Here is a 26202-nt window from a genome sequence, read left to right on the forward strand (position 1 = left end):
CTACCTCAAGAGGAATATCCTCCCTAAAAATGCCCAAAGCTGCTTCCTCTCCTTCAAAAAAGGAGGGCGCAGCTGGCGCATAGTGGGGGATTAATGAGGCCGTCCCTGGCGTGCTGTGTCCCTCAACCCACTAAACATAAGTCGGGGGGGGGTCAACAGCCACCAAGGGGAACAGCGACATTGAGCTCTGAAAAGAGCTTTTGTTAAATACTTACCCTATGGATAAGCTTGGTGTGCTCATTGTAGGACGACGTCGATGATCTGGAAAATCGACGGCGTTTTCTTCGTCCTGAGTCTTCTCTTCGTCTCTTCTTGGCTTCTTCAGTCTAGTCGCTGAAGATAAAGGGAGGCTGATTGAAGGGAAGCGTCCCCTCTTATAGGGACACCTGTACTCCTATTGGCTGCAGGTGTGTGCATAATTTTGTCTCAGGCTGATGCTGCCTTAGGGCAGTGGGTAAACCAATAGGAGCAGAGCTCCCCTATGGGGCAGAGCTCCACGATATAGAACAAACCACCAAAGGGCCTGTCTTTTCAAGAATATGATTGCAGGTTTTGTAAAAAGCATGTACGTTAAGTTACAAAGGCAGGTGGAAAGAAATATAACACATTGCTTGTGGAACCCGTTGAAGACCCATCTTAGATAGGCTATTTCTCTTCAGGCTTTTGACAGCCTTCAGGGTTGACTTTGTCTGCCAACCCATAGATTATCTAACCACATTATGTCAGCCTACGGGGAGCAAAATAACTCAGCACAGCCACAGGATCAAATCAAATTTTATTTGTCACATACGTGTTTAGCAGATGTTATAGCGGGTGTAGCGAAATGCTTGTGCTTCTAGCTCCGAGAGTGCAGTAATATCTAACTATGCAGTGTACATAGTTACTACACTCTAGTGGTGAAATTATGGAAATACGACAAACACCATATCCTATAGGGGTGCTGATGACTAAAAGAGCCTACATTTTGATAAAGAAATACAAGTTGCACTCTTCATTCACCACAACGTGGTTTATTTATTTTGACAAGTTGAGTATAGAGAGTAGAGTGCACAACTTTCACCTCTTCTTTAAGTGTAAATATTAAGAAAAACCAATGGACAAAAGTTAACAGAGAAAAGGTTTATTTCTTTACACGCGAGTGGTAATACCGTTATAACAATACATAGATAAGACAACAGATACATCTAGAAGACAAAACAGAGCAATATTAGAAAAGGAGTCATGAGATATTTATTAGGGATGTGTAGCTCTCCTTTCTTGAATTATTCAATATGCATCTAGATACATGAGCTCTGATATGACACAGGAACTATATGTTTTAATCCTTAACAATTCGTGCGATTCGGTTTGATTAGGGGAACGAATTGACGCGATTCGGTTCGATACAGTAATTTATTTTGCATGAACACATTAATTTTCCATTAAAAATTAATATCTGCTAATGATTGGAGCTCAGGAGCTGGGCCTCTGACTGGATCTGTCAGAGATTACTTCTAATTTTTAAACTGAGTGGCCCTCTGTTAATGTGTGTGTGGTCCTCTGTAGCTCAATTGGTAGAGCATGGCGCTTGTAACGCCAGGGTAGTGGGTTCGATCCCCGGGACCACCCATACTTAAAGATGTATGCACACATGACTGTAAATCGCTTTGGATAAAAGCGTCTGCTAAATGGCATATTATATTATTAATGGTGTAGGCACCTGAGCTGAGCCATAGGGCAGACTGAGCATATACCACCCCCATCAGATTAGGGGTGGAGGCAATTGATGCTTTTTGTCCCCCCACTTTTTATCTGCAATAACCATCACCCACTCATTAACTTCTCATTTTGGCAGATAAAAAATGTTGCGCTTGTACTATGTCAATATTTATCTTTAGAAATTATCGTGGCATTTAGCCAATTAATACAATGCAGCGTTAGATTTTACCCGCCTCAAAAGCTAATGGTTTAGACCGTTTGGAATTTTATGGAGCGCTTCTCCAGCTCTGACTAATGAATATGACCGAGCATGCGATGCTCCTAAAAATGATTGCGGTCCATTATGAAATTACCTTGATCTATGTAAAAATGTACAAATACACTGACTGTAAAAAAAAAAAAAAAAAAAAAAACTATTTCTCATGGTGACCTGAACAATTTTAAAAAAATCGGAATGAATGAAAAGCCCAATCAGCAGTTCAATGTTTGTTGTGCCCACTCACTCCAGTAGACCACACAACTCCAGTAAAAAAAAAAAACAGAGCATTTGGTAACAATGACTCAGCAAATTACATTGTCACTCAACTAATAAACCCTACGATATGACATTGTGAAAGCCATTTTTCTAAGCATCTGAATGCTGAAGGTGCCGCTGATGTACGAATAGCCTATTAGAAGAGGGATAGACTACCTCTAGTTGGCGCAAGCAGCTCTGACTACCTGCACTGTGCGCACAGTCGTTATCTGACAGTCATATGCAGTTACATGCATAACAGTTCAATAGCCTACTGAACTGATGGAGAGGACGCATCAATTCAGTCACAACACATAGGAGGTAATTTCGGAATAAAACAGTGAAAAACATTAGTGAACTGGCGATTGTAACGTTTGAATCGGTTTTCTGACTGATGCATGCTTCATTTGGATTGGGCTCCCGCAGAACCATGCACTAGTATCTTAAATATTTGAACCGGGAGCGATGCATATTAGTGAATTGTTACATCCCTAATGTTTACATATTAATTGAGGCAAGGGCACCCTTTAGTGACCATGGAGAGAAATAGCCACTTCCTCTGTGTAGACTACAGAGAGGATGGTCAGATGTACGGACTGGAGGAGAGGAGCTCCAGCCACTCGGTCAGAGAGGGGGTCTTCTGGGGAGGCTGCAAATTAAAACAACATACATGTCTCACATACATTGTAATGGAATGGACAAATCAACAACATCACTTACATGGTTGTATGTAGCTGTGGATATCTGATTTTAAGGTGTAGATAATAACTAGAACAAGGGAAGTGCTCCCTCTTTGCTAAAAACGTTTTTACTAATACCATTTCTACGTGACTCGAATGGGCCTAAATACATCAATTAACAGGTAATGGCGGTGAATGTGTTACCTGTAGGACAGCGTTGTCAACCAGTTCTCCGTCCCTGTGTACAGAGATGAGTGTAGCTGTGCCTTTGGAGGGGTAGCCCTCCTCCACCCCCAGGTTACACACCCTAGAGGCAGTCTTCAGGAAGACTAGCAGTCTCTGGCCTGGACGCCAGTCTATAGCAAACCTACAAACAGGAGAAATTGTCACCATGCCAAGCACAGGTGTTTCAGAATGAAAGAAGATTGGATGTTAGAAAACTTCATGTGTCATTGTGCTTGGAATATGAAAAAAGTCCACAGATATGAATAAGCTCTCACACACTAATTCTTGCTTAGAAGTGTTGGAGTATAAGGTTATGAACATAAACAGTGTTCCAGTGTGATTGAGAATGTATGGGAAAGGCCTGAATATTTGCTGACAACTTCTACTCACATTCAGTAGAACTGAGTAGTTCAGAAGTAATACTGTGAAGATATTATATACACTGCTCAAAAAAATAAAGGGAACACTAAAATAACACATCCTAGATCTGAATGAATGAAATAATCTTATTAAATACTTTTGTCTTTACATAGTTGAATGTGCTGACAACAAAATCACACAAAAATTATCAATGGAAATCAAATTTATCAACCCATGGAGGTCTGGATTTGGAGTCACCCTCAAAAATTAAAGTGGAAAACCACACTACAGGCTGATCCAACTTTGATGTAATGTCCTTAAAACAAGTCAAAATGAGGCTCAGTAGTGCGTGTGGCCTCCACGTGCCTGTATGACCTCCCTACAACGCCTGGGCATGCTCCTGATGAGGTGGCGGATGGTCTCCTGAGGGATCTCCTCCCAGACCTGGACTAAAGCATCCGCCAACTCCTGGACAGTCTGTGGTGCAACGTGGCGTTGGTGGATGGAGCGAGACATGATGTCCCAGATGTGCTCAATTGGATTCAGGTCTGGGGAACGGGCGGGCCAGTCCATAGCATCAATGCCTTCCTCTTGCAGGAACTGCTGACACACTCCAGCCACATGAGGTCTAGCATTGTCTTGCATTAGGAGGAACCCAGGGCCAACCGCACCAGCATATGGTCTCACAAGGGGTCTGAGGATCTCATCTCGGTACCTAATGGCAGACAGGCTACCTCTGGCGAGCACATGGAGGGCTGTGCGACCCCCCCAAAGAAATGCCACCCCACACCATGACTGACCCACCGCCAAACCGGTCATGCTGGAGGATGTTGCAGGCAGCAGAACGTTCTCCACGGCGTCTCCAGACTCTGTCACGTCTATCACATGTGCTCAGTGTGAACCTGCTTTCATCTGTGAAGAGCACAGGGCGCCAGTGGCGAATTTGCCAATCTTGGTGTTCTCTGGCAAATGCCAAACGTCCTGCACGGTGTTGGGCTGTAAGCACAACCCCCACCTGTGGACGTCGGGCCCTCATACCACCCTCATGGAGTCTGTTTCTGACCGTTTGAGCAGACACATGCACATTTGTGGCCTGCTGGAGGTCATTTTGCAGGGCTCTGGCAGTGCTCCTCCTTGCACAAAGGTGGAGGTAGCAGTCCTGCTGCTGGGTTGTTGCCCTCCTACGGCCTCCTCCACGTCTCCTGATGTACTGGCCAGTCTCCTGGTAGCGCCTCCATGCTCTGGACACTACGCTGACAGACACAGCAAACCTTCTTGTCACAGCTCGCATTGATGTGCCATCCTGGATGAGCTGCACTACCTGAGCCACTTGTGTGGGTTGTAGACTCTGTCTCATGCTACCACTAGAGTGAAAGCACCGCCAGCATTCAAAAGTGACCAAAACATCAGCCAGAAAGCATAGGAACTGAGAAGTGGTCTGTGGTCACCACCTGCAAAACCAGTCCTTTATTGGGGGGTGTCTTGCTAATTGCCTATAATTTCCACCTGTTGTCTATTCCATTTGCACAACAGCATGTGAAATGTATTGTCAATCAGTGTTGCTTCCTAAGTGGACAGTTTGATTTCACAGAAGTGTGATTGACTTGGAGTTACATTGTGTTGTTTAAGTGTTCCCTTTATTTTTTTGAGTAGTGTATATCGGGGGTCATTAAAAACATCGTCTTTGATGGGTTCGTAGCTGAGCAAGTTATGGTTTATCTGGGATGGTAAATCAGACAAGATAAAGCGTGCCTATCTATATAATGAATATGAATTGGGTGGGTTAAGATCATTAAATATAAAAGCACTAAACCTCTCTCTAAAAGCATCACTTATTCAAAAGTTTTACTTTTGAACCCTAAATGTTTCTAAAGTAGATTACTAAGAAAAGCTCATCCATTGATTAAAAATGGCATTTTTGCCTTTGTGCAGATTACCATGTCTCATTTTCAATTAATTGAAAATGATTTTTTTCTAAGTATCTCTCTTTTTCAAACAAGCATTGCAGAGCTGGCTACAATTTCAATTTCACCCCCCTGAAAAGATAGAACAAATATTACAACAAATATTATGGCTGAACTCAAATGTGCTGGTTGATAAAATACCTGTATTTATGGGAAGGTTTGAAAAGGGTATTTTGTTTTTAAATGATATTGTAAATTGGAATGGTAGAGTTATGTCTTTCATGGAGTTATCCGAATTGTATGGGAAGGCCTGCTCAATCCAAGATTACAACCAATTGATTAAAGCATTACCCCAAAAATGGAGGAGGCAAGGGGGGTAGGAACGGCGCCCATAGAAACGGGGAGGAAGAAACAAAAATAGGAAATTATACCAGTTTAATTTGAGGACCAGGATGTTGACAGCTGTGCCATACAGATTGCAAAATAGTTGGGAAGAGATTTCTGATGTACCGATTCTATGGTACAGGGTGTTATATACAGAGTTGATATATAAAACGATGCAAGATTCAAGACTTCATGCTTTTCAGCTAAAAAGATTATATAGAATTCTTGCCACCAACAAAATGTTGAATATTTGGGGCATACAATCATCGAAGCTCTGCAGATTTTGTTGTAAGGAAACAGAATCAATAGACCATTTATTTTGGTATTGTCCTCAGGTAGCCTGTTTCTGGTCTCAGGTTCAGGAATGGCTGAAAATGCTTAACATTGATCTAAAATTGACCTTAGAAATAGTACTGTTGGGAGATCTGAGAGAGTTCAAAGTTAACTAATACATAAGAAAAAGTAAAACTCCAGCTAATGGCAGTTTCCTGAGGCTGATGTCGGCATTTGACATGCTAACATTGAAATATAACGTAAATGCATACATGAAAACATAGTTGGCCTTTTATGAATTGCTTGATAGCATCTTGGTCTTTTTTCATTTTGTTGGCGGGGTTCTGGGATGGTTGAGGGGCAGCTCTCGGGGAACTGTGGGGCTGGTGGACGGGCGGTTGGGAGCTTGGGCCGGTGGCTCGCTGTTTCGGGTCCCCATTTCTGACCTTGTGGGAGATCTGTCGACGAGCCCTTGAGCAGGGTTTTGACCCTGGTTGCTTCTGTGTGTCGCTCTGGATGGGAGTCTGTTAGATGACTAATGTGATGCAGTTGTTGAGCGGCTTCACTGCAAGTATATTGTATGTTTTAAATATTCAATCAAATAAATAAAAGTAGGTTGTTGAGCGCCAATCCGCATGTTTTAGTTTGCAGAAATCGCTCCGTTTGACTGTGTTGATCTGATTGATTGTATACAACTGTTTTATATGGGTTTTTGTTAGCGTTTGTGTGTCTCAATGATCCCTCTCCAAGAGAGAGGCAGTGGGATATATTCAGACGGCTGCTTTTAATGCTTCAGATCATGTGGTAAGGCCATTCAAACAGCAACAGGATTCAGTCTCAGAAAGAAACATAATTCCACTTTATCAATGAACATCAAGGGTCTCGATTCTATGATCACTGACTGATCTTTGCAGGCACTGTGTGTGTGTGTACCTGGAGTGCAGGGCCTGGATCTCAGCCAGCATCTCTCTCTGGCTGGTGTAGCACTGCATGACCTCCAGCAGGGCAGCACTGAGGTGAGAAAGGTGACCCTTAATTGACTCCTCTAACAGCCCTGCAGTACCTTGATACACCTAGAGGGAGGGAGAGGGACGGGGGAGAAAGTGGGGGTTGTGACTAATGGTGGCATAATATATATATTTTTTTCTCAATAGGTGCCAAAAACTGAGAAATAATGTAGAGTGATATCTTACTTGGCTAAATCTAACAATGATTCTCATCAAGGAGACAGGGACAGGAAAGGGGCTCAGGGGGAGCTAAGGAGAAGAGGTGTAGGAACTAGGATGGAACCGGAACAGGGGAAGGAGCTATGGAAAAGTGGCGAAGGGACCGGAAACCGAACCAGGAGTGTATTCATTACTCACACACCGTAGCAAAAAGTTTTGCAACGGAAACCGATTACTCCAAACTGAAAACTTTTTGCAACTAAAACGAGAGTTTCTATTGGACACATTCAGGTGGGTCCCTCCCCATGTTGTTTGCTTCGAATTCGGAGGTCAGTTGTGTTGTTTACCTGGAGGTGGAAGTGGTCATCAGGGCTCCAAGTGACGGTCAGTCTGAGGGGCTCCAGCTGGCCAGAGGAGGAGGAGGACCCACAGGAGTGGGGCCTCAGTTCCACACACAGCTCCGAGGACCCCACCGACAGCAGCCTACACTGCATCACCCCCCGTGTCTCCTCCACATAGCCCTGCAGGCTGAGGACAGGAGACAATAGGGGAGAGCGGTGAGTACGGACTGCAGCAGGGCAGTCAGGTGCCCACCCTCGTTTGCAATTACCAAGGGGCTAGGTTAGGGGATCAAGGTTGATTTGTCTTTCTCACGTTCATTAGGAAATGGGAAATTGAATGAGAGTTCTAATAGCTGAGTGAACAACATGGAAGTGTGGTAGCGCAAGACTAGTCAGGGCAAATTAGTGGAGGTGGGAGAGTAGAAATAGGACACGTTTCTGCAAGGACGTATGATTGGTGGATAGAGCTGCTTGTCACTCACGCTTCTCTCAGGTGCTGCCAGTCAGCCAAGCGGTCCAGTGAGGCGTCTGTCTCCGCCCTCAGCTGGGCCAGCTGCCCCTCACACACACGCAAGGCATTGTGGGCTCTCTGGAGGGCCTCCCCCATCTGCAGACTGAGCTCTTTCTATGGGAGAGATGTGGAAAGACAGATTACACATCCAAAACATGGCACAGGACTATTAAACAAAGTAACCATACGAAAGACCATGTCTGTCGAATGTCTGCAAATTGTGAGGGAACCGATTGCTTTCTTTTTCAAAGATGTGGAAAGTCACCGTACAGACTAAAGTGTGTGTGTGTCCGTGAGTGTGTATACCTTCTTCTCTAGTGCCGTGACCAGGTGTGTCAGTCTGTTCCGTTTGTGGTGCAGTTTATCCATCCTGTCCTGTAGGGTGCTGATGAGTGTCTCCACCTCCTGGACTCCCTCTTTATATTCACTCTTCAGGGCCTTCCAGCGTCTGTGAGCCTCGTTGCCTGAACAAGGCAGACCAGTCATTTACAAAAGTACTACACTGGGGTAGACCTGACCCCTCCGAGTACTATTACATGGTACTCAGATGCCATGGAAGTAAGGATATCTTGAGTGGCATTATTGCTGATTATGTGTTGGGTGTGTCTGTGTGTTACCGGGGTTTGGGGGGCAGGGTTCATTAAGCAGCTGGTCAGTTGACTCCAGTCTCTCCAGAAGCTGCATCATGTCATCCAGCACAAACAACTGTCTGCCCAACATCTTCTGTTTGCTACGACTCTCCTGAACAACAACAACACACAGATAGTACTTATAAAAGTAATTAATGCCATGCATATATTTTTCTTTGACCATCTCCAACATTTTGACGAGTTGTTTGGCCAAGCATTTCAAAGTGTCTAAAGTAGGGTGATGTGTTAACCTACTCACAGTTAGGTAGGGCACCATCAACTCCGCTTCCCCACCCTCCTGATGCTCTGCCCCATCGTACAAATCCAAATGTACATGGTCGCATCTTTCAAAGCAACCTGAAAACGATGGTTCAGAGTCAAACTCCGAATAGCTAGCTAACGTTAACAGATAGCTTGCTTGTCTAGGCACTCACAACATCATCTTGACAGTTCTTTTTAGGGGTTTATAATTACCTAGACTATTATAAGAAGACTTACCTCGATTCAAAATGTGACGAAAGGCACGATATTATGGAATAGGGCTGAAATACATTGTATAAGAGTATTCAATTTGATAAAAATGCTTAGGAAACTTACGCTTGAACAGCCTCAGTCGCCATTTTGGTTTTCAAAATTGAGCGGCCGCCGTACAACGTGGGGTGTGATTGGATAGATTATTGTCCAATTAGGTTGAAAGTAGACGGTGCGTCAAGGAAAAGGGAGCGGCTTCTCTCATAGAAGACAACATTTGAAAGAAAATCTATGAAAAGCCTAGAAGTGGTCTGCTTTTTCATTTTCCTTAATTAAAAAAATATATATCAGCAGCAGAGGCTCCTGACTACCGAACTCAACAGTATTTTAGACGTAAAAACACACCACAGTGCTGGTCTTAAACAGGTATGATTAGTGACATTTCAATCAGGAAACTACCCAGCTAGCACATTTGGTTCCTTGGAAGTTGTGGGAACGTACGTTTTTGGTTTCACATGGGTTCTGGGAACTAAGTCATACGTTTTCCTGACCTGTAAAACTGAAAGGTTTTAAACGTTCTGAGAACAGAAGTGAACATTTGCTTGTTCTGAGAACGTTCATTTTTAGGTTGCAGGAAGGTTCTGAGAATGTTTTACTATGGTTCCCTGAAAGATTTCCTGGGAGGTTTTATTAACGTTCTGAGAGTGGAAATGAGAGGTTATTTGGAGGTTTTAGAATAACTTCCTTAAAACTTTAAATGAATGTTTTAATAAGACTTTTAATAACACTGCTAGCTTAGTTTGGGTTAACTGTTTTGAACTCCAAGCACAGATTGGACACATGGAAATTATTTTGCTTAGGCATTAATCATGCAAAAACGTTTCATTTTTTATTGTGGCACGGGCGTCAGTTAGGCTCAAACCTATGATCTTCTGTTCTCTATCCATGGAATTAGTCCACAGCACCACCAGGATGGAGCTAGCATGACATGTGTTTTTAACTCATACAAAGCGGTTCATTTTAGTGTATTCTAACACACCCCAATTTCAAAGGAAACAAGCACTCATTAAGATCAGGTGTCGCCAATTAGTGCTCTTGGCCAACACACGTGAACACACTTAACAAGATAGAGAATAGAGAGAGTTTTGTTGGAGCCGAGAACGGAATGTATATGTTTTAAAGTAACATTCTTAGAACGTTCTTTGAGCATTACTAATGTTTTCTTGTGGTTTTTATGGAATGTTTTCTTAATGTTCTGAGAACATTAACTTTAAATAGAACCATGAGGAAACCTGCAGAAAAAGTTATGCTGAAGTACTGAAATTCCCACCTAAGAAACATATGGTTCTCAGAACGTTATGTGCTAGCTGGGTATCTTTTGAATAACACAAGCTTAAGAGTTGGTTCTCAGAACGTTATGTGCTAGCTGGGTATGTTTTTACAAGAGGGGGCACTGTTAAATGTATAGACCGTAAAAAACATAAAATTATAGGACCTTGACCTAGCCAAGTGTGTACATACCCATGATATAATTATGATATGTGTCAGAGGAACACATTGCCTCAGAAAGTAAAGCATTTTGGTAAACTCCTGTTGAGAGTGTCTCCAGATATAGGCTTAAAGAAGTAGATTTGTTAATACAAGTGTTTTAGGTTGCTTCTAAGAAATTCCAAGAAAGTTCAATACCTAAAGTGCATCCTCTTTGCAAATATTTGCAGAAAATGCAGATATAGCCATAGAGTCCCTAGACTTTTCATTGATATCTTTGATTGGAATTCCAAACGCTAGATCGAGGCCTCTGATGTGATGATACACAGTGTTCCACTCAAATAAATATAATGAATTATTCTAGTTATGTGGTTCATTGTAATTTTTCTGTAAAGACCACAGTGGGTGAAGAAGGCAGTGTGGTGGAGGTATTGTATAGAGTAAAAAGATAACACAGAAAACACACAAGACAGAAGCGGGTTCCGGTTTTCTCGTCTTTTAATAACACATTCATATCTATGCTCTGTTTTGTTTACAAGGAGTTTAAAACAAGTCTTGATGAGAACTAAAGAAATCAGGCAGGCAGAAATAGAAAGGCCAAGGCCCCAGAGGTGGAGGAGGGCTGGCAGCAGAGCAGAGCCCGAAAGATGGGCCTCTCTCTCTCCATGTCCTCCTCCTCCAGCTTCTCCGGAGACTGCAGCTAAACAGGTCCTTTCTTTTCAAATGAATCATAAAAAATTAAAATAAAAAATCGAATCGTTTAGACATCATGCTGCTCTGAAAAGGTTTCACCGAGTGTTATTATGTTGCAGTTCACAGAGAGAGAATCCTAATGCATCCAAACACAAGAAATACAATCCTATGTCATTTGAAAAAGCAATCAGAAAATAAATCAAACAAAAAAAGATGAAGAATTTTTGAGGCTAAAACGTAAGTCTAATGAAAGAACAAAAATGCAATTGGAAATTAAATATCGTTATTTGTTTTTCGATAAAAAAAATGACTTCAGTTAATCTCTCCCCCTTGACTTTTTCCTTTTCATAATCCTTTCAAAACAATTTCTAACAATGGAGAAAACGAAATCATCTTTGGAAGAAGTAAAAGTTTTTATTTTCCTTTAATAGACTATGAACTACAGTATATGGAGATGCCGCTACCCAGTTATTTATTCATTTACTTAATTTTAATTTGAGCATTTTCAAATGTTACACTTTTTTTGTGTCCTTTTCTAATTTGACCTTTTACCTAATTTTTTCCTAAGAGGTAGATCAACAAAAAAATTACATGGTTACAGGTATCGTGTCCGTTGAACCAGGAAGTGAAGACAAAGGGAGGGATGGTGGAAGAGGGGCAGAGCTGGAGGAGGACTGTGGGAGGAGGAGGGTGGGACACTGGGCCTCAGGACCCCAAGGTGAGGGCCTCTGGGGGAGCTGGTTATCCAAAGTGGTCACGGAGAGAAATGTGCAACAGGCACAGAGTGTGGTTTATCTACTGAGGGACAGAATAAATTTCAGGGCCCTCAGGGTTCTCATTCAAGAGAGACCGAACAATCCCTGCCCCACCAAAAGAGCAACAAGGGTTTAGTTTCCCATTTATTAACTTTGTTCCAATCCTCGGTGGCCCCTTATCACTCAAACCAACATGTCCCAGGCCTACTGAGGATGCCCATAATAGACCCAGTCGCTCCCCACACATAGACCTCTCCCTCCCTGCTCCTGCACCCCACTTCACCCTCTGTATTTCTATTTAATTTTTACAGTCCCAACTCTAAGCCGGAGAGGTAAAATGAAAAAAAATAAAAAAAATTAAAGTGAATGAAAAAAAATACTGTAACATGCATTGTTCGCTCTTGCCTGGTTGATAAAAACAATCTTATGGCTAAGTCTTGGAGCGAGGGGGAAAAAAAAATTATGGTACCCGTTTGAACTTGTTATCAGTATAAAAGACACCTGTCCACAACCCTCAAACAGTCACACTCCAAACTCCACAATGGCCAAGACCAAAGAGCTGTCAAAGGACACCAAAAACAAAATTTTCCGTCTGAAGACTGAATCTGCAATAGGTAAGCAGCTTGGTTTGAATAAATCAACTGTGGGAGCAATTATTAGGAAATGGAAGACATACAAGACCACTGATAATCTCCCTCGATCTGGGGCTCCACGCAAGATCTCACCCCGTGGGGTCAAAATGATCACAAGAACGGTGAGCAAAAATCCCAGAACCACACGGGGGGACCTAGTGAATGACCTGCAGAGAGCTGGGAACAAAGTAACAAAGCCTACCATCAGTAACACACTACGCCGCCAGGGACTCAAATCCTGCAGTGCCAGACGTGTCCCCCTGCTTAAGCCAGTACATGTCCAGGCCCGTCTGAAGTGCATTTGGATGATCCAGAAGAGGATTGGGAGAATGTCATATGGTCAGATGAAACCAAAATATAACTTTTTGGTAAAAACTCAACTCGTCATGTTTGGAGGACAAAGAATGCTGAGTTGCATCCAAAGAACACCATACCTACTGTGAAGCATGGGGTTGGAAACATCATGCTTTGGGGCTGTTTTTTCTGCAAAGGGACCAGGACGACTGATCCGTGTAAAGGAAAGAATGAATGGGGCCATGTATCGTGAGATTTTGAGTGAAACCCTCCTTCCATCAGCAAGGGCATTGAAGATGAAACGTGGCGGGTCTTTCAGCATGACAATGATCCCAAACACACCGCCCGGGCAACGAAGCGAGTGGCTTCGTAAGAAGCATTTCAAGGTCCTGGAGTGGCCTAGCCAGTCTCCAGATCTCAACCCCATAGAAAATCTTTGGAGGGAGTTGAAAGTCTGTGTTGCCCAGCGACAGCCCCAAAACATCACTGCTCTAGAGGAGATCTGCATGGAGGAATGGGCCAAAATACCAGCAACAGTGTGTGAAAAACCTTGTGAAGACTTACAGAAAACGTTTGACCTGTGTCATTGCCAACAAGGGGTATATAACAAAAGTATTGAGAAACTTTTGTTATTGACCAAATACTTATTTTCCACCATCATATGCCAATAAATTCATTAAAAATCCTACAATGTGATTTTCTGGAAATTTTTTTCTCATTTTGTCTGTCATAGTTGACGTGTACCTATGATGAAAATTACAGGCCTCTCTCATCTTTTTAAGTGGGAGAACTTGCACAATTGGTGGCTGACTAAATACTTTTTTTCCCCACTGTATGTGTGAGGTTTGTTTCATCTTTGTAGCACCCATCTATGATGTCTCGTTTAAGTGAAGACCAGAGTCTACCAATGAGGAAAAAAACCATTGTGGTGTGCATCTTTGTTTCAATAATCATAGCCGTCATTACGAGAGCTTGAATCTGTCGTCAATATGCTAAGCTACAAGCTTTGATGGGAAGTTTCAAAAGAGTTTTGTCATATTGTTGTGGGTTTGTTTTATAAGTGGATAATCAACAGTCCACATGCCAAATGTCGGCCATGAATACAGCTTGTCAACATATCACTCAAATTGCATAAAAAAGGACTTCAGTTTAGAGATGAGAGGAATTTTGTTTGTGGACACAATAGTGAGCCATTCGCTTTGCCACAGACAACGAGCATGGATTTCATGTTATAGTGTTTTAAAGTGTGAGGACCAGAGAGTAAGCCACTCAGTGAACAGACCAGGTGTCATCCATTCCAGATAAAACCAAATTCTTATTATTTGTCTTTTTGAGTATAAAAACTTGTGTTTGGCACAGTTATTACTTACGTCATGTAATGCGTTACATGTTAGTATTTTTTTTTTTTAGTAGCTGTTTAAGAGATCTGTGCATTTAAAAAAGGATCAGAAAAAAATGTAATCAACTATTTTTCCAAACTAAAGCAACAGAAACAAATTGAAAAAAGTATATGTAATAAAACTAGAAACATCTGAACAGAAGTGAGAAAACGAACACAATCGAGGCCAGCGTAAGAGAGGGTGGAGGACTCTGTAGTTCCCCTCAACTCCAAAAAAATAATTGTTTTTTTTTTTTTTAAAGGTACTCCTAGTCCTGTGGAGTACAGAAAATTACAAATAAAATCCTGGTAGTAAGAGAGTGTGGGTAGAAGGATCTTAAACCAGGGTGGTGAGATAGTGAAAGAAAACTAGAGGAGAGGAGGAGGTTACTTGTGTGATGTTAAGTCAACTTTGACCGGACTATATGGGTCTACAGTTGCATTTCCAGTGACGTAAAACAAATAGGCAATTATTGTACGTCAAACAATGGTACACTATTTTTCTGTCAGTCTCTGACATAGTAGATAACAGTCCCTCCCCGCTTTCCCCAAAAGATTGGCCCATCTCCCATCACTCTTCTACGCCTCCCTTACTAAATTGCATCAAGTTTTTAAAAAGTCCTGGAGGTTCTCGGTCATTTCAATATTTAGTTGTTTACATTATTCAATTAGTGTAACAGTATTTAACCAGATGTCATGTCCAAATAAAGCTTGCTGTATACAAAAAAAAAAAAGGCTGCAGTCTGAATAATCCAAAATAGTGTGTCTTGGTGTTTGTGAACAGAGCTCTATGGGTCGGAAAGAGACGGAAACTTCTGAGGAGCATTTGTACCCCACATGATGATGGACTCATAGGCTCATTGCCAAGGAGATCTCTAAACATGTCAGGTTAGCTCTTGCCATGGTGAAACAAGAAGTTGCCGTCTCTTGAAAAAAAATGGAAGCATAAACAGTAGAATAGACTTTCACCTGTCAATGTAAGAAAGTATGTTTCAAAGCCGCTGGCCAGTCTACTGGATGTGTTTAGTGAGTAGCTCAGGTTGTGGAAATGATGTATATCTGGCAGTGTCAATGACCTGGCACGTTTTAGTCTTCGGCTTTTCCATCATTTTTTCAAGATTTATTTCCCCATAGTTATTTCAAAAATACAAAAGTCTGGTTATCGGTTTCCTTTTACATCTTATGAACAGGTTAAATCTATTTATTTTATGCATTTTTCAACTTCCTTGCTTTTTGCTCCCATTTTTAAAAGGTTATTGAATACCCTCTGTCTATTGAAAGACAAACCGAGGCCATAGGTTATCTTTCTACTTTTTTCTGCTTTTTTACACCCCACCACTTCCCCCACAAAAAATTTAACACTTAAAACCAATAAACAAAAAAACACTAACACACCCAAACCCACACGCAATCACACTCACAGATCAAGAGCATGAGAAATGGGGAGGGCTGAGGCTTATTGGTCAGTGCACAGAGCTAATAAATATTCACATTCAGTGTTTTCAGAGCAAGGGGACAGATTGAACGCCCTTTAGTCTTACATCAACATTTCTCTGGCACAGCACTAAAGATGGACTGCAACATGTAAGTAAACATTCTGCGCATTAAGATGATGTCATCATGAAACAGACAAGAGGGCCTCGGATACACAGTGGTCAAAGTCATATCATGGGAGTTCTGCCTCAAAAACCTGGCCTGTCATGTTGTCAGTATTCTAGTTCAGCAGTATAACAAATTATAGCTTGTATGACAAACATATATAATCATAAATAACCTTTTGAACATGTCAAAAACATAATTACTGGGACCTGATCATAACCCACACCCATGGTGTGGTATGGACCAACATGTGCCCAGAGACCCTCTTGACTAACAGCGCCATTCCCCATTGGCCAATACTCTGATTTTAAAGACTGAATGCTCCAATCATACTTCAGCAAGAGCCAGAGGCTGCCCCCAAAGCAGGCACGACAACACATGACATGGTCCTCTATCACCTGGCCATTGTTGGCTAATTTCACTTTGCTCTTCTGGGGCATCACCTCTGGGTCATTCTGATTTTCAAAATAAAAGTCACACCAAAAAAACAGAAAAAAATTACCAAAGCAACAAGACAAAACCTAAAAAAAAATATTTTTCCCTTAAAAAAATAAAAAATATTCAGGACTATCAGCTTTATATAAAACACCAGCAAGCAAAAAAAAGAAGTTAGGAATACTGAGGTAACAATACCCTGAGGTAGGTTTTTATTTTTAATTTCATTTGATCTAATCTTTTCTAGTAACCATGCTTCTACCCCTCTTTCATTAGGTGGGGTCTGGAAGCGTCACCGGCAGGCCTTCAGCGGAGGGGGAGAGAGAGAGGAAGCCATTCCCCACTAACTGTTATTACCTTTCCATCTAGAGGCAAGGACTGTGGATCAACCCACCTGACCCATGTAGTCTTGGTCCTCAAAGACCAATCCTGCTTGGTATCAAATTAACCAATGGATTTAGTTTTTGACGTTTTCGTAGATCCAATAAAACGAAATCCAGAACACACAGGGGGTTCCAAAGAACCGGTTTGGGTCTAGATTGGGTCTGAGCATGAAAAGGAAATGAGCAAAATCAAATAAGACCTCTTGTCTGTCAGTCATTGCAGGACTGCTACATATCTGGCTCAACTGTCCACAGTATTTATCCTTGCCCTCAATTCATTCTCCCTGAGGGACCGGGTTAACTCACATATCATATATATAATATATATAAAATATGCCATTTAGGCGTGGGCCGCTCGCCAGCGAGCATGGCTAGCTAGTTTACGGTCGTTCTCGTCCGCGTCTCGGAGCTAAGCCTCTGCAATAGAACTGCAGGACTAGCTGCGGCCTCCACGCACTTACTGAACTCTCACTGCTCCAACCACCAGACTCCAATCGAGACCTCAGGAACAAACAGTGCCTCGGAAACGAGGCAGACCTGAGTCTTGAGGCGACCCCAAAAGGCAAGGCGATCGAGCGCAGCATTTCATTACATTTCATGAAGATTATATTTACAACCTCATATTTTCTTTTTTTTCTTCGTAGTTTTCTATGAAGGAGTCAAAGAGCAGTGTTAACAACTGCGGCCCCTCTGCTGAACTTTCATTGGCTGACGAAGGGTCACCTGATCCATGACCCTGCCCCCCACCGCAATGGCTTCCCCGCCCCATCTCCCGGCTCCCGATCACTGCATTCTATTAATAATACCTCTGAATAAACATTTCTATACATATATCTTTATCTTTAAAAAAAAACCACCCTTAAAATATAGGACTGGCTGGAGATGGTTAAGAGTTCAGTGTGGGTTTAGTATAAAGTAGGCTGGCCCATCCAAGTGTGATCAGGGAGAGTAGTCACTCTCCATATGAGGAGAACCAAATGCCCCCCATTGGTGTGAGAGAGAGACCCTCTCTGAAACACACAAGGAGGCCTCTACCTGCCACCTCCTCTAAACAACCCACCATTCCCAGTCAGTCGCTCTGGCCTGGCATCTGGTGTCTGTTTTCTCTAAGTTTATTTTTTCTCTCTTTTTTTCCTCTCTAAACTTTGTCCTCTCTCAGGCGTTTCCTCTCTCTGACTCAGTTTGACTCGCATCTCTCCCTGTCTATCGCTGGGTCCGTGTGTCGCTCTCTTTTATCCGTCCGTTCATCTATCCTCCGTCCGTTTTTTCTGTCTGTCCGTCCGGTAAGGTCCCTCTGCCGCGTCACTTTCTCTGGGGCCGGGGCTCCTGTGCCAGTCCCTGGGAGGACCCCATCTCAGACAGGGCCTGTGGGTGTGGCCCCTGGCGCTCCCCCTGGCGCTCCCCCAAACCTCCCTTCTGCTGCTGCCTGACCTGCGTAAGAATGTCCCTGATCTTCCTTTGGGCCAACTGCAGGAGGAACAACAACATATGAGTGAGCAAGTGAAGAGACTGAAGAGTACTGGACAAACTGTTGATGGAGATGATGAGGAGAGGTTGGGGCCTCTTCAAATCTCGGTAGGTTCTATAGCCAACTTCTATAGGCAGCTTATGAAAGAGAGTGAGGACTAGGAGATCCTCACCTGGCTTGCGTAGAAGTGGCCGATGATCTTGACAATAACCTGGTCATTCTCGTCTGGGGTCTGTTCGCGAGGGACCACCACCTCAGCTGCAGTGAGGTTCTGTAGCTCATTCACCTGAGGAATAAGAAGGTTTTGTTAGTGATTTGCACTTAGATAAAACAAACATGACTGTTTGTAGTGATTAGTGGTCCTATGCTCAGTTATTCTAGCTCAGGAGAGGATAGCCACAAGGAAATAGAGGAACAGAATTGATTGTAATACAGGGTACAAGCTATGCCAAAAAGACAACGTGACGGAACCTGAACAGGACCCAGAGAAGACCCTCTACACTCACCGTCTTTCCGCCTTTTCCGATGACTCGGCCGGCAGCGGCAGCAGCTACCTTGATGTGCGTCTCCAGCTTCACTTCCTCCTTCGGCCCAAAGAAGTTTTCCTCCTTCAGTTTGCCATAAATCCTGCCCTGAGCCTGAGGTGGCGACAAAGAGTCAAAGTCAGTTTGACATCGAAAAGTAACTACACCTCTGGCTTGACATGTGACTTGAACAGGGATATGGAGGGAAAAAGAGAGTAGGAAGGAGAGGAAGAGGGTAAGGCTAAAAGTAGGGAAATACAGGGTGGAGGAGAGGAAATGGATGGAGGAAGAGAAGGAAGGACAGGCAAGCAGAGACCACACACAAAGAAAGATGCAAACCCCAAGAAGAGGGCTCCCAGTTCTGAACAATGATATGAACACTATGACAAACAGAGGCTGAAAAAGAGATTGTCCGATCATGCTCCCATTCTACTGTACCTTGAACTGGGCCTCAGGTGGGCCGGTTACGATGACCATTCGCATCTTGGAGTCTGGAGCCTCAGCTGGGGCAATCTGGAGGGGAAAATATATGAAGGTCGACTTAAACCACATAGATAGAGGTCTGGAAGGGATTATGGAGATGTAGCACATGGGGATGTGTGAAACTTACTCCTCAGCCTGAAGTGTCCCCACTTGTGCCAGCGATTAGCTAGCTTTTCACGTGGCGCCGACTGTTAAGACGCCTCAGAAGGGCGATCATGTGTGCAAGCAAGGCAGAGGTCCCGAGTTTGAGCCAGGTATGGGCCGAATCAGAAGGAAGTGGTACTCGCTAAACAAGCAGCGTGATGTCCTTTACAGTGGTGCCATGACCCGGATCTACAGTTGCGCTCAGCTCAACGCTGGGGTCGCTGTTGAGTAAGTTTGGGGGTGAATGTAGCACATGGGGATGTGTGAAACTTACTCCTCAGCCTGAAGTGTCCCCACTTGCAACAGTGAATAGCTAGCTTTTCGCGTGGCGCCGACTGGTAAGATGCTTCAGGAGGGCGGTCACGTGTGCTAGCAAGGCAGAGGTTCCGAGTTCGAGTCAGGTATATCGGGAGGAAGTGGTACTCGCTAAGCAAGCAGAGTGACGTCGTTTACAGAGACATGATAAGTACAAGTATAGGTGTCTCAAAAAGTCATCGTTTTTTTTCTAATCAGTTTCAGAGCGGTGATGAAATGCACTATTTACATCAGCTTGGTGCATGATCTTTCCTCATTGACCAAATTCCTTGTTTGAGTGAATGTCTGTGTATACTAGTAAATCTCTCACCTTGATTGATGCTCCAGCGAAGCGGCTCAGCTGTTTTATATGCTGTCCCTTCTTGCCGATGATAGCTCCTACCGCCTGGGCCGGGATGTACACATGGACTGTCTCCTGCTCAGGGGCCTGTAGGGTGACATGAAACAGTTACAACTATATCACAACATGACCACAGCCCAACCAAGATGTAACCCACTGATCTAGAGGTTATTACCACACCACAACCCAACCCTACGACAGACAGAGGTCATGTTTGTGAGAGCTAGCATCAGTGTTTGTAAACACAGCTAACTAAACTAAAGCTCAATGACTGCAACCCAACTAGCTTCGATAGAAGCCTGTGCACTTACCCCAAAAGAGCCGTAGGGGGCTCCGGATGCAGAGTTGCCTGGTGGGGGAAGGGGCATGGAACTGGAAGGGGGGAAAAGTCCAAGCGCTCCCAGGTTCAGTCCGGGAATCAGATGAGTCTGTTGCTGGAGACAAGAAGCAGGTAAGTGCCAAAGGAACTGATCTGAGAGTGCATGATAGTTTGAGTGCACGTGACAATGACTGTATGTGCGTTTCTCTCTATTAAAGTCAACAAATACAGGTGGCAACCTAAAGTGCCAGGGGCATGGGAAAGATCTATGTGAGAGACCATTGTGTTTTGAAGAGAATTGAAGGCCAGTAACCTTATTGAGCATTGACTCACATTCATGGCGGCCATGTCATTGTCATAGGCCTCACGCACTTTCTTCATGATCTCTGTCTCGGCCAGACAACAGGCCTCGATGGGTCCCTTCACTGTGATGGTCCTCTCTGGGTTGTACACGGTCAGGTCCTGCAGTCTGCAGACAGGAGCGGAGGGAAGGAAGAGACAGGGTGGGAGAGGTGAAAGAGGAGGAGGAGAGGAAAGAGGGAGAGGTCAGGTGGAAAAGGAGGAAGATAAGAAACAGAAAGAAAGAAGAAGGAGAGAGGAGAAAAAGGGAGAAAAAGGAACCATAGTTGATAATTGGCGACTACAATAATGAACAAAGAACTCAGTACATTTGAACAGTCTCAGTCATTGGATGTTGTCATAGGTTTCCATCACATGTTGCATGATCTTTCCTAATTGACCATGGCAACTCTGCGTAAACATACCCAGGGACCTGTGTGTTTCATGATGTGTGTAGATGTATGTTTTTAGATGTGAGTGACTAACGGGGAGATGGTGATCTTGGTGTCGGTGTCCTGCTCCACTTTCTTCAGGTTGCGCCCCTCCTTGCCGATCAGTCGGCCTACAAAGTTATTGTGAGCCAGGATCTTCAGGGGTACTTCCTCAGCACTGAGAGGATGAGGAGAACACAGTATGAGATTAAACACAGAAGAAAATAAAATATACTGTTTCCTAACTGCATGCATAAACATCCAGCCTTTGCAGAATTGGAGATACCGTTTTTCAATGGGAAATGTTACAAAATAGCTGGAGGGTCACTTTAACGTTTTCACACTGTGCAGGTTTGACAGCTGCTTCATGGACACTGCACTCACGTCTTGGTGTCCTTAGCCTCCTGTTGCATGATGTCCAGGATCATACGGCAGGCAGAGGAGCAGCCCTCAGGGGTGGAGTGGATGCTGATTGGCTTCTCAGCTGCGCCGGCATTCTCTTTGCGATGGACGTCGATTCTAGAAACAGGGACGGAGAAACGCAGGAGAGTCCGTTTGGCCATACAGTATGGTGTCCACAAACAGGTGGCAGGGCGGAGACAGCAATTTCCACCACTTTTGGTTTGTTTGAATTCAATCGAAAGCCCTTTGGGTTGTGCAATGCTCCCAGTACATTTTCATATTCACTTTCAAAGCCTTAACAAAGATGGGATGTAAAGCCTTATATCAGTAATGGCTTTGCTCTGTCTATTCTAGCAACATGTTCTCTTTTAGAGGCCATATCGGTGACTTGCACTCACTTGATCTGGTTCTCTGGTACTCATCTGTTACTTATATTGGTCAACTCATATTGGTACTCACTTGCTCTGGGTTTGTTTGGTGATGTTGCGGATGGTGGCACCCTCCTTGCCGATGATGGCCCCCACGTATTGGGTGGGCACCAGGAGTCGGAGGGGGATGTCAGCGTGGTGGTGTTTTGAGGGCATGCCCGAGCCCGGGGAACCGCCACGTGGGCCGCGGGGTCCGTAACCGGGGCGACGACTGTTGTCTGGGCCGCGTTGGGAGTCGACATCGGACGTCTCATCTGGGATGTAGGAGACGCGCAAGGAGTTGTTCTCAAACTCATAGCCGTTCAGCTTCTGGATAGCCCTGGGAGAAAGAGGTGGATGTTAGATTTCACATTTAATCATACATCGACAATATCAGCAAAACTAGAAATTGTCATTTATGAAATGGTCATTTATAAGGATGACAAAAGAGAAAGAAAGAGTTCCCGTGGCTTGTGTCTTTCACCCATGAGGTTTTCTGAAAACCTTTCTATAATGATGAGTTTTATCTGTTTTTACTAAAATAAAATAGAACCTGGACTTTGAAAGCCAAAGTCTCAAAACAGTGCTTTTCTTAAGTGAAACCTTCTACTTTGGCCATATCCATCGGCTGCATGTGGTGTAGTTAATCTTTAATTTATTTGATAATTTTTCATGTTGCAGCACAATCCCCAACTGCAGTCCTACTATCATACCACTAGAGGTCACTATATTTACAAAAGTATGTGGACAGCCCCTTCAAATTAGTGGATTTCAGCCACACCCGTTGCTGACAGGTGCATAAAATCGAGCACACCGCCATGCAATCTCCATAGACAAACATTGGCAGTAGAATGGCCTTACTGAAGAGCTCAGTGACTTTCAACGTGGCACCGTCATAGGATGGCACCTTTCCAACAAGTCAGTTCATCAAATTTCCACCCTACTAGAGCTGCCCCGGTAAACTGTAAGTGCTGTTATTGTGAAGTGGAAACGTCTAGAAGCAACAATGGCTCAGCCGCGAAGTAGTAGGTTACACAAGCTCACAGAACGGGACCGCTGAGTGCTGAAGTGCGTAAAAATCGTCTGTCCTCGGTTGCAACACTCACTACTGAGTTCCAAACTGCCTCTGGAAGCAACGTCGGGAGCTTCATGAAATGAGTTTCCATGGCCGAGCAGCCGCACACAAGCCTAAGATCACCATGTGCAATGCCAAGCATCGGCTGGAGTGGTGTAAAGCTCGCCGCCATTGGACTCTGGAGCAGTGGAAACGCATTCTCTGGAGTGATGAATCACGCTTCACCATCTGGCAGTACGACGGATGAATCTGTGTTTGGCAGATGCCAGGAGAATGCTACCAGCCCCAATGCATAGAGCAAACTGTAAAGTTTGGTGGAGGAGGAATGGTCTGGGGTTGTTTTTCATGGTTTCAGCTCCTTAGTTCCAATGAAGGGAAATCTTAACGCTACAGCATACAATGACATTCTAGACGATTCTGTGCTTTCGACTTTGTGGCAACAGTTTGGGGAAGGCCCCTGTGCACAAACTGAGGTCCATACAAAAATGTTGTCGAGATCGTGAGGAAGAACTTTACTGGCCTGCACAGAGCCCTGACCTCAACCCAATCGAACACCTTTGGGATGAATTGGAACGCCGACTGCGAGCCAGGCCTAATCGCCATACATCAGTGCCCGACCTCACTAATGCTCTTGTGGATGAATGGAAGCAAGTGCCCCGCAGCAATGTTCCAACATCTAGTGGAAAGCCTTGCCGGAAGAGTGGAGGCTGTTATAGAAGCAAAAGGGGGACCAACTCCACATTAATGCCCATGATTTTGGAATGAGATGTTCAACGAGCAGGTGTCCATATACTTTTGGTAATGTAGTGTTTCATGCATCAACATGTGGAGTTTGACAAAGATTCAAACAGCTGGGAGTCTTATCATGTATTACTGTGTTAAATATTGAGAGTAATTAGGGCATAATTTAGCACTATACACTTCATTCATATGGTCCTCTGTAGCACAGTTGGTAGAGCATGGTGCTTGCAATTCCCAAATAGTGTGTTTGATTCCTGGGACCACCCATATGTAAAATGTATGCACTCATGACTGTAAGTCCCTTTGGATAAATGTGTCTGCTAAATGGCATATATTATATGGACACAAAGACATGCAGATAAGCAAGGTGTGAAAGGATATGGAGTGGGTACATTTGGAAGTAGAGATATAGAAAAGATCAGGCACTATGGGAGACTTACTGTCTGGCATGTTCCCGAGTTCCATATGTGACGTTGACAACCGCAGTCTCACTGTCTGTGTTCACTAAGAAAAGGAGCCAGAGTGAGAGGAGAGGGGAGGAGAGAGATGCAAGGAGAGAGAGGAGGAGAGGAGAGCGAGAGATGTGAAGGGAGGAGAGAGAGGAGGGGAGATTGCATAAGTCAGAGGCTATAAACCCACCTCCTTGATTGACCTATGACAGAGCATGGGCTATCCCATTGATCAATCTGATTCGCTGACTGAGAAGCAGCGATTTACCACTGACATAAAGACTTCCCTCTTGCAGGGTTTCCGGTAGACTGGTATACTCAATCTATTTCTTAATGAGCTGTATTCACGAAGGGAGGTGCTTGGACTACAGAAGGAATCTCAGATCTCTGATCAGGACCCCTTATTCATAAAGCGCCTCAGATTAGGAGTGATGATCTAGAATCAGTTTAGCCTTTTAGATCTTAATGATTAAGATTACCTGGACAGGTAGGACCTGATCCTAGATCAGCACTCCTTCTATGAGACGCTTTATGAATATGTTTTTGTTTTGTAGCACAGATGGATAGGGAAAGCAGATCTGGTCAGGTCTCAGGGATAGAAAACAGAAAGCATTGTGCGACGTGCAAGAAATACTGTGAATCTCCTTGCATTATTATCTCGCCCAGTGAGTGTGTAAAGGAAGCCTTATCATCGGATTTGCAGATGAGGTGTTCAGAGCGAAGTCTGACTGGTTATGAATAGAATAGAATAACTTTATCTTACCTTGTTCGCAGTTCTCAACGGTTCCATATTGGGCCAGCAGACCATCCAGCACCTAGGGAGGGGAGAACACGATTTCATTATTGTTGTGTTTCAACATTTGCACCTGAACTGGGTTTCTCCAATGTTCTCCTATTTGTCTCCCTTGCTACAACACTTTAAAGCAGTTCCAGTCCTCAAGGGCCAAAGTGTCTGCATCATTTCAACCTGCCACTTAATCGATTAGTGTGACTGATTGGAAAGAGAGGCTTCCCTGGTCCAAATCAGACACTGATGTCCTGTGTAGCTCAGCTGGTAGAGCATGGTGCTTACAATGCCAGGATAGTGGGTTTGATTCCCAGGACCACCCATACGTATAATTTATGCAGCCACTACTGTATGTCGCTGGTAAAAGCGTCTGTTAAATGGCCATCCAGAAGCTTGGTTTGACTGCCTGGTGTAATGAGTTAGAAGTGTCTGTAACAGGGTTTCAAATTCTGACGTTGGGCCAATTTTTTTACTCCTTGCTGACTGTGGCTCATGTTCAGGGCTATAATGTGGGTGGAGAAACGTCACCCTCGTGTGGCTAGCTAGGGAAGGACATGCTGCACTGCACGCGAGCGCTGGCAGGATGGAGTGGAGAGGAGAGAGAGAGAGAGAGAGAGAGAGAGAGCCCCGCCTTAGCAGAGCCATGTGACCTGTCTTCGTCCAGCTGTCAGCGGCAGTGTGCGCCGCTCAACGCCCACGCCAGCACACACACAATAAAGACACAAATGCACATATGAACACACACGCAGCCGCAGTCAATCTAAATGCCCTTTACCCCCCTAACTGACTCTCATCTCAGATGACTACACAGAACATCCTGAACAGATTCTGATTAATTTGTTGTATATTATGATCTGCGATCGTGGGATGAAAGCAACCTTTGTAGCGCAGGGACTAACCTATGCTTTTCCATATAAAAGTAACACTAACTGGTTGAGAGACGCTAACGATGTTATGGTCAATCCAGGGGCACTCACCTCCCACTGCAGGTGTGGAGGAATGTTTCTGATCTGGAGTTTCCGGGTCCTAAGAGTGAGTGAAAGGGAGAAAGAGAGAGAGAGAAATACTATTAGAAAATATTCAACTCAAACATGGCTGTAAAACATTTACATATTTCATGCAGTCAAATGGATTTGGTCAAACTATTGCCTGGTGTGTGGTTAGA

General features: G+C 43.9%; 2 protein-coding genes across 5 annotated transcripts; both read right to left on the reverse strand.

Annotated features, from left to right (window-relative positions):
- Window positions 1-1611: 1611 nt before the first annotated feature.
- On the reverse strand, window positions 1612-9365 carry si:dkey-225f5.4. Of its 2 annotated transcripts, none has more exons than XM_041880799.2 (9): window positions 9283-9365; window positions 8945-9042; window positions 8674-8797; window positions 8363-8520; window positions 8028-8170; window positions 7552-7732; window positions 6972-7111; window positions 3097-3259; window positions 1612-2861 (listed from the first exon to the last, which is right to left on the reverse strand). In XM_041880799.2, the coding sequence occupies exons 2-9, from the start codon at window positions 8960-8962 to the stop codon at window positions 2796-2798; spliced, it is 993 nt and encodes a 330-aa protein (XP_041736733.2). In that variant the 5' UTR covers window positions 8963-9042; window positions 9283-9365; the 3' UTR covers window positions 1612-2795. The 2 variants fall into 2 exon arrangements, with proteins under 2 accessions (XP_041736733.2, XP_041736734.2); XM_041880800.2 differs by lacking the exon at window positions 9283-9365 and adding an exon at window positions 9184-9261.
- Window positions 9366-15491: 6126 nt separating this feature from the next.
- On the reverse strand, window positions 15492-26063 carry igf2bp1 (insulin-like growth factor 2 mRNA binding protein 1; the record flags this gene model as incomplete). Of its 3 annotated transcripts, none has more annotated exon segments than XM_045219755.1 (13): window positions 15492-18280; window positions 18454-18567; window positions 18788-18919; window positions 19244-19318; window positions 20058-20174; window positions 20399-20521; window positions 20740-20875; window positions 21232-21354; window positions 21561-21695; window positions 22038-22325; window positions 24242-24296; window positions 25014-25065; window positions 26015-26063. In XM_045219755.1, coding segments are annotated over 13 exon segments (1564 nt in total), but the record flags the coding sequence as incomplete, so codon positions are not given.
- Between the last annotated feature and the right edge of the window lie 139 nt (window positions 26064-26202).

The sequence above is a fragment of the Coregonus clupeaformis genome, unplaced genomic scaffold (genome assembly GCF_020615455.1).
Source record: "Coregonus clupeaformis isolate EN_2021a unplaced genomic scaffold, ASM2061545v1 scaf2709, whole genome shotgun sequence".
In the NCBI taxonomy this organism is placed as follows: Eukaryota; Metazoa; Chordata; class Actinopteri; order Salmoniformes; family Salmonidae; genus Coregonus; species Coregonus clupeaformis.

Bases quoted from the DNA above. Each gene is read 5' to 3' on its own strand.
- si:dkey-225f5.4 (XM_041880799.2), bottom strand. The intron at 8,521-8,673 runs GTAACACACAGA...TGCCTTGTTCAG, and splicing joins ACCCTGCCCCCCAAACCCCG to GCAACGAGGCTCACAGACGC. The intron at 2,862-3,096 runs GTAACACATTCA...TTTAATTTGCAG, and splicing joins TTGACAACGCTGTCCTACAG to CCTCCCCAGAAGACCCCCTC.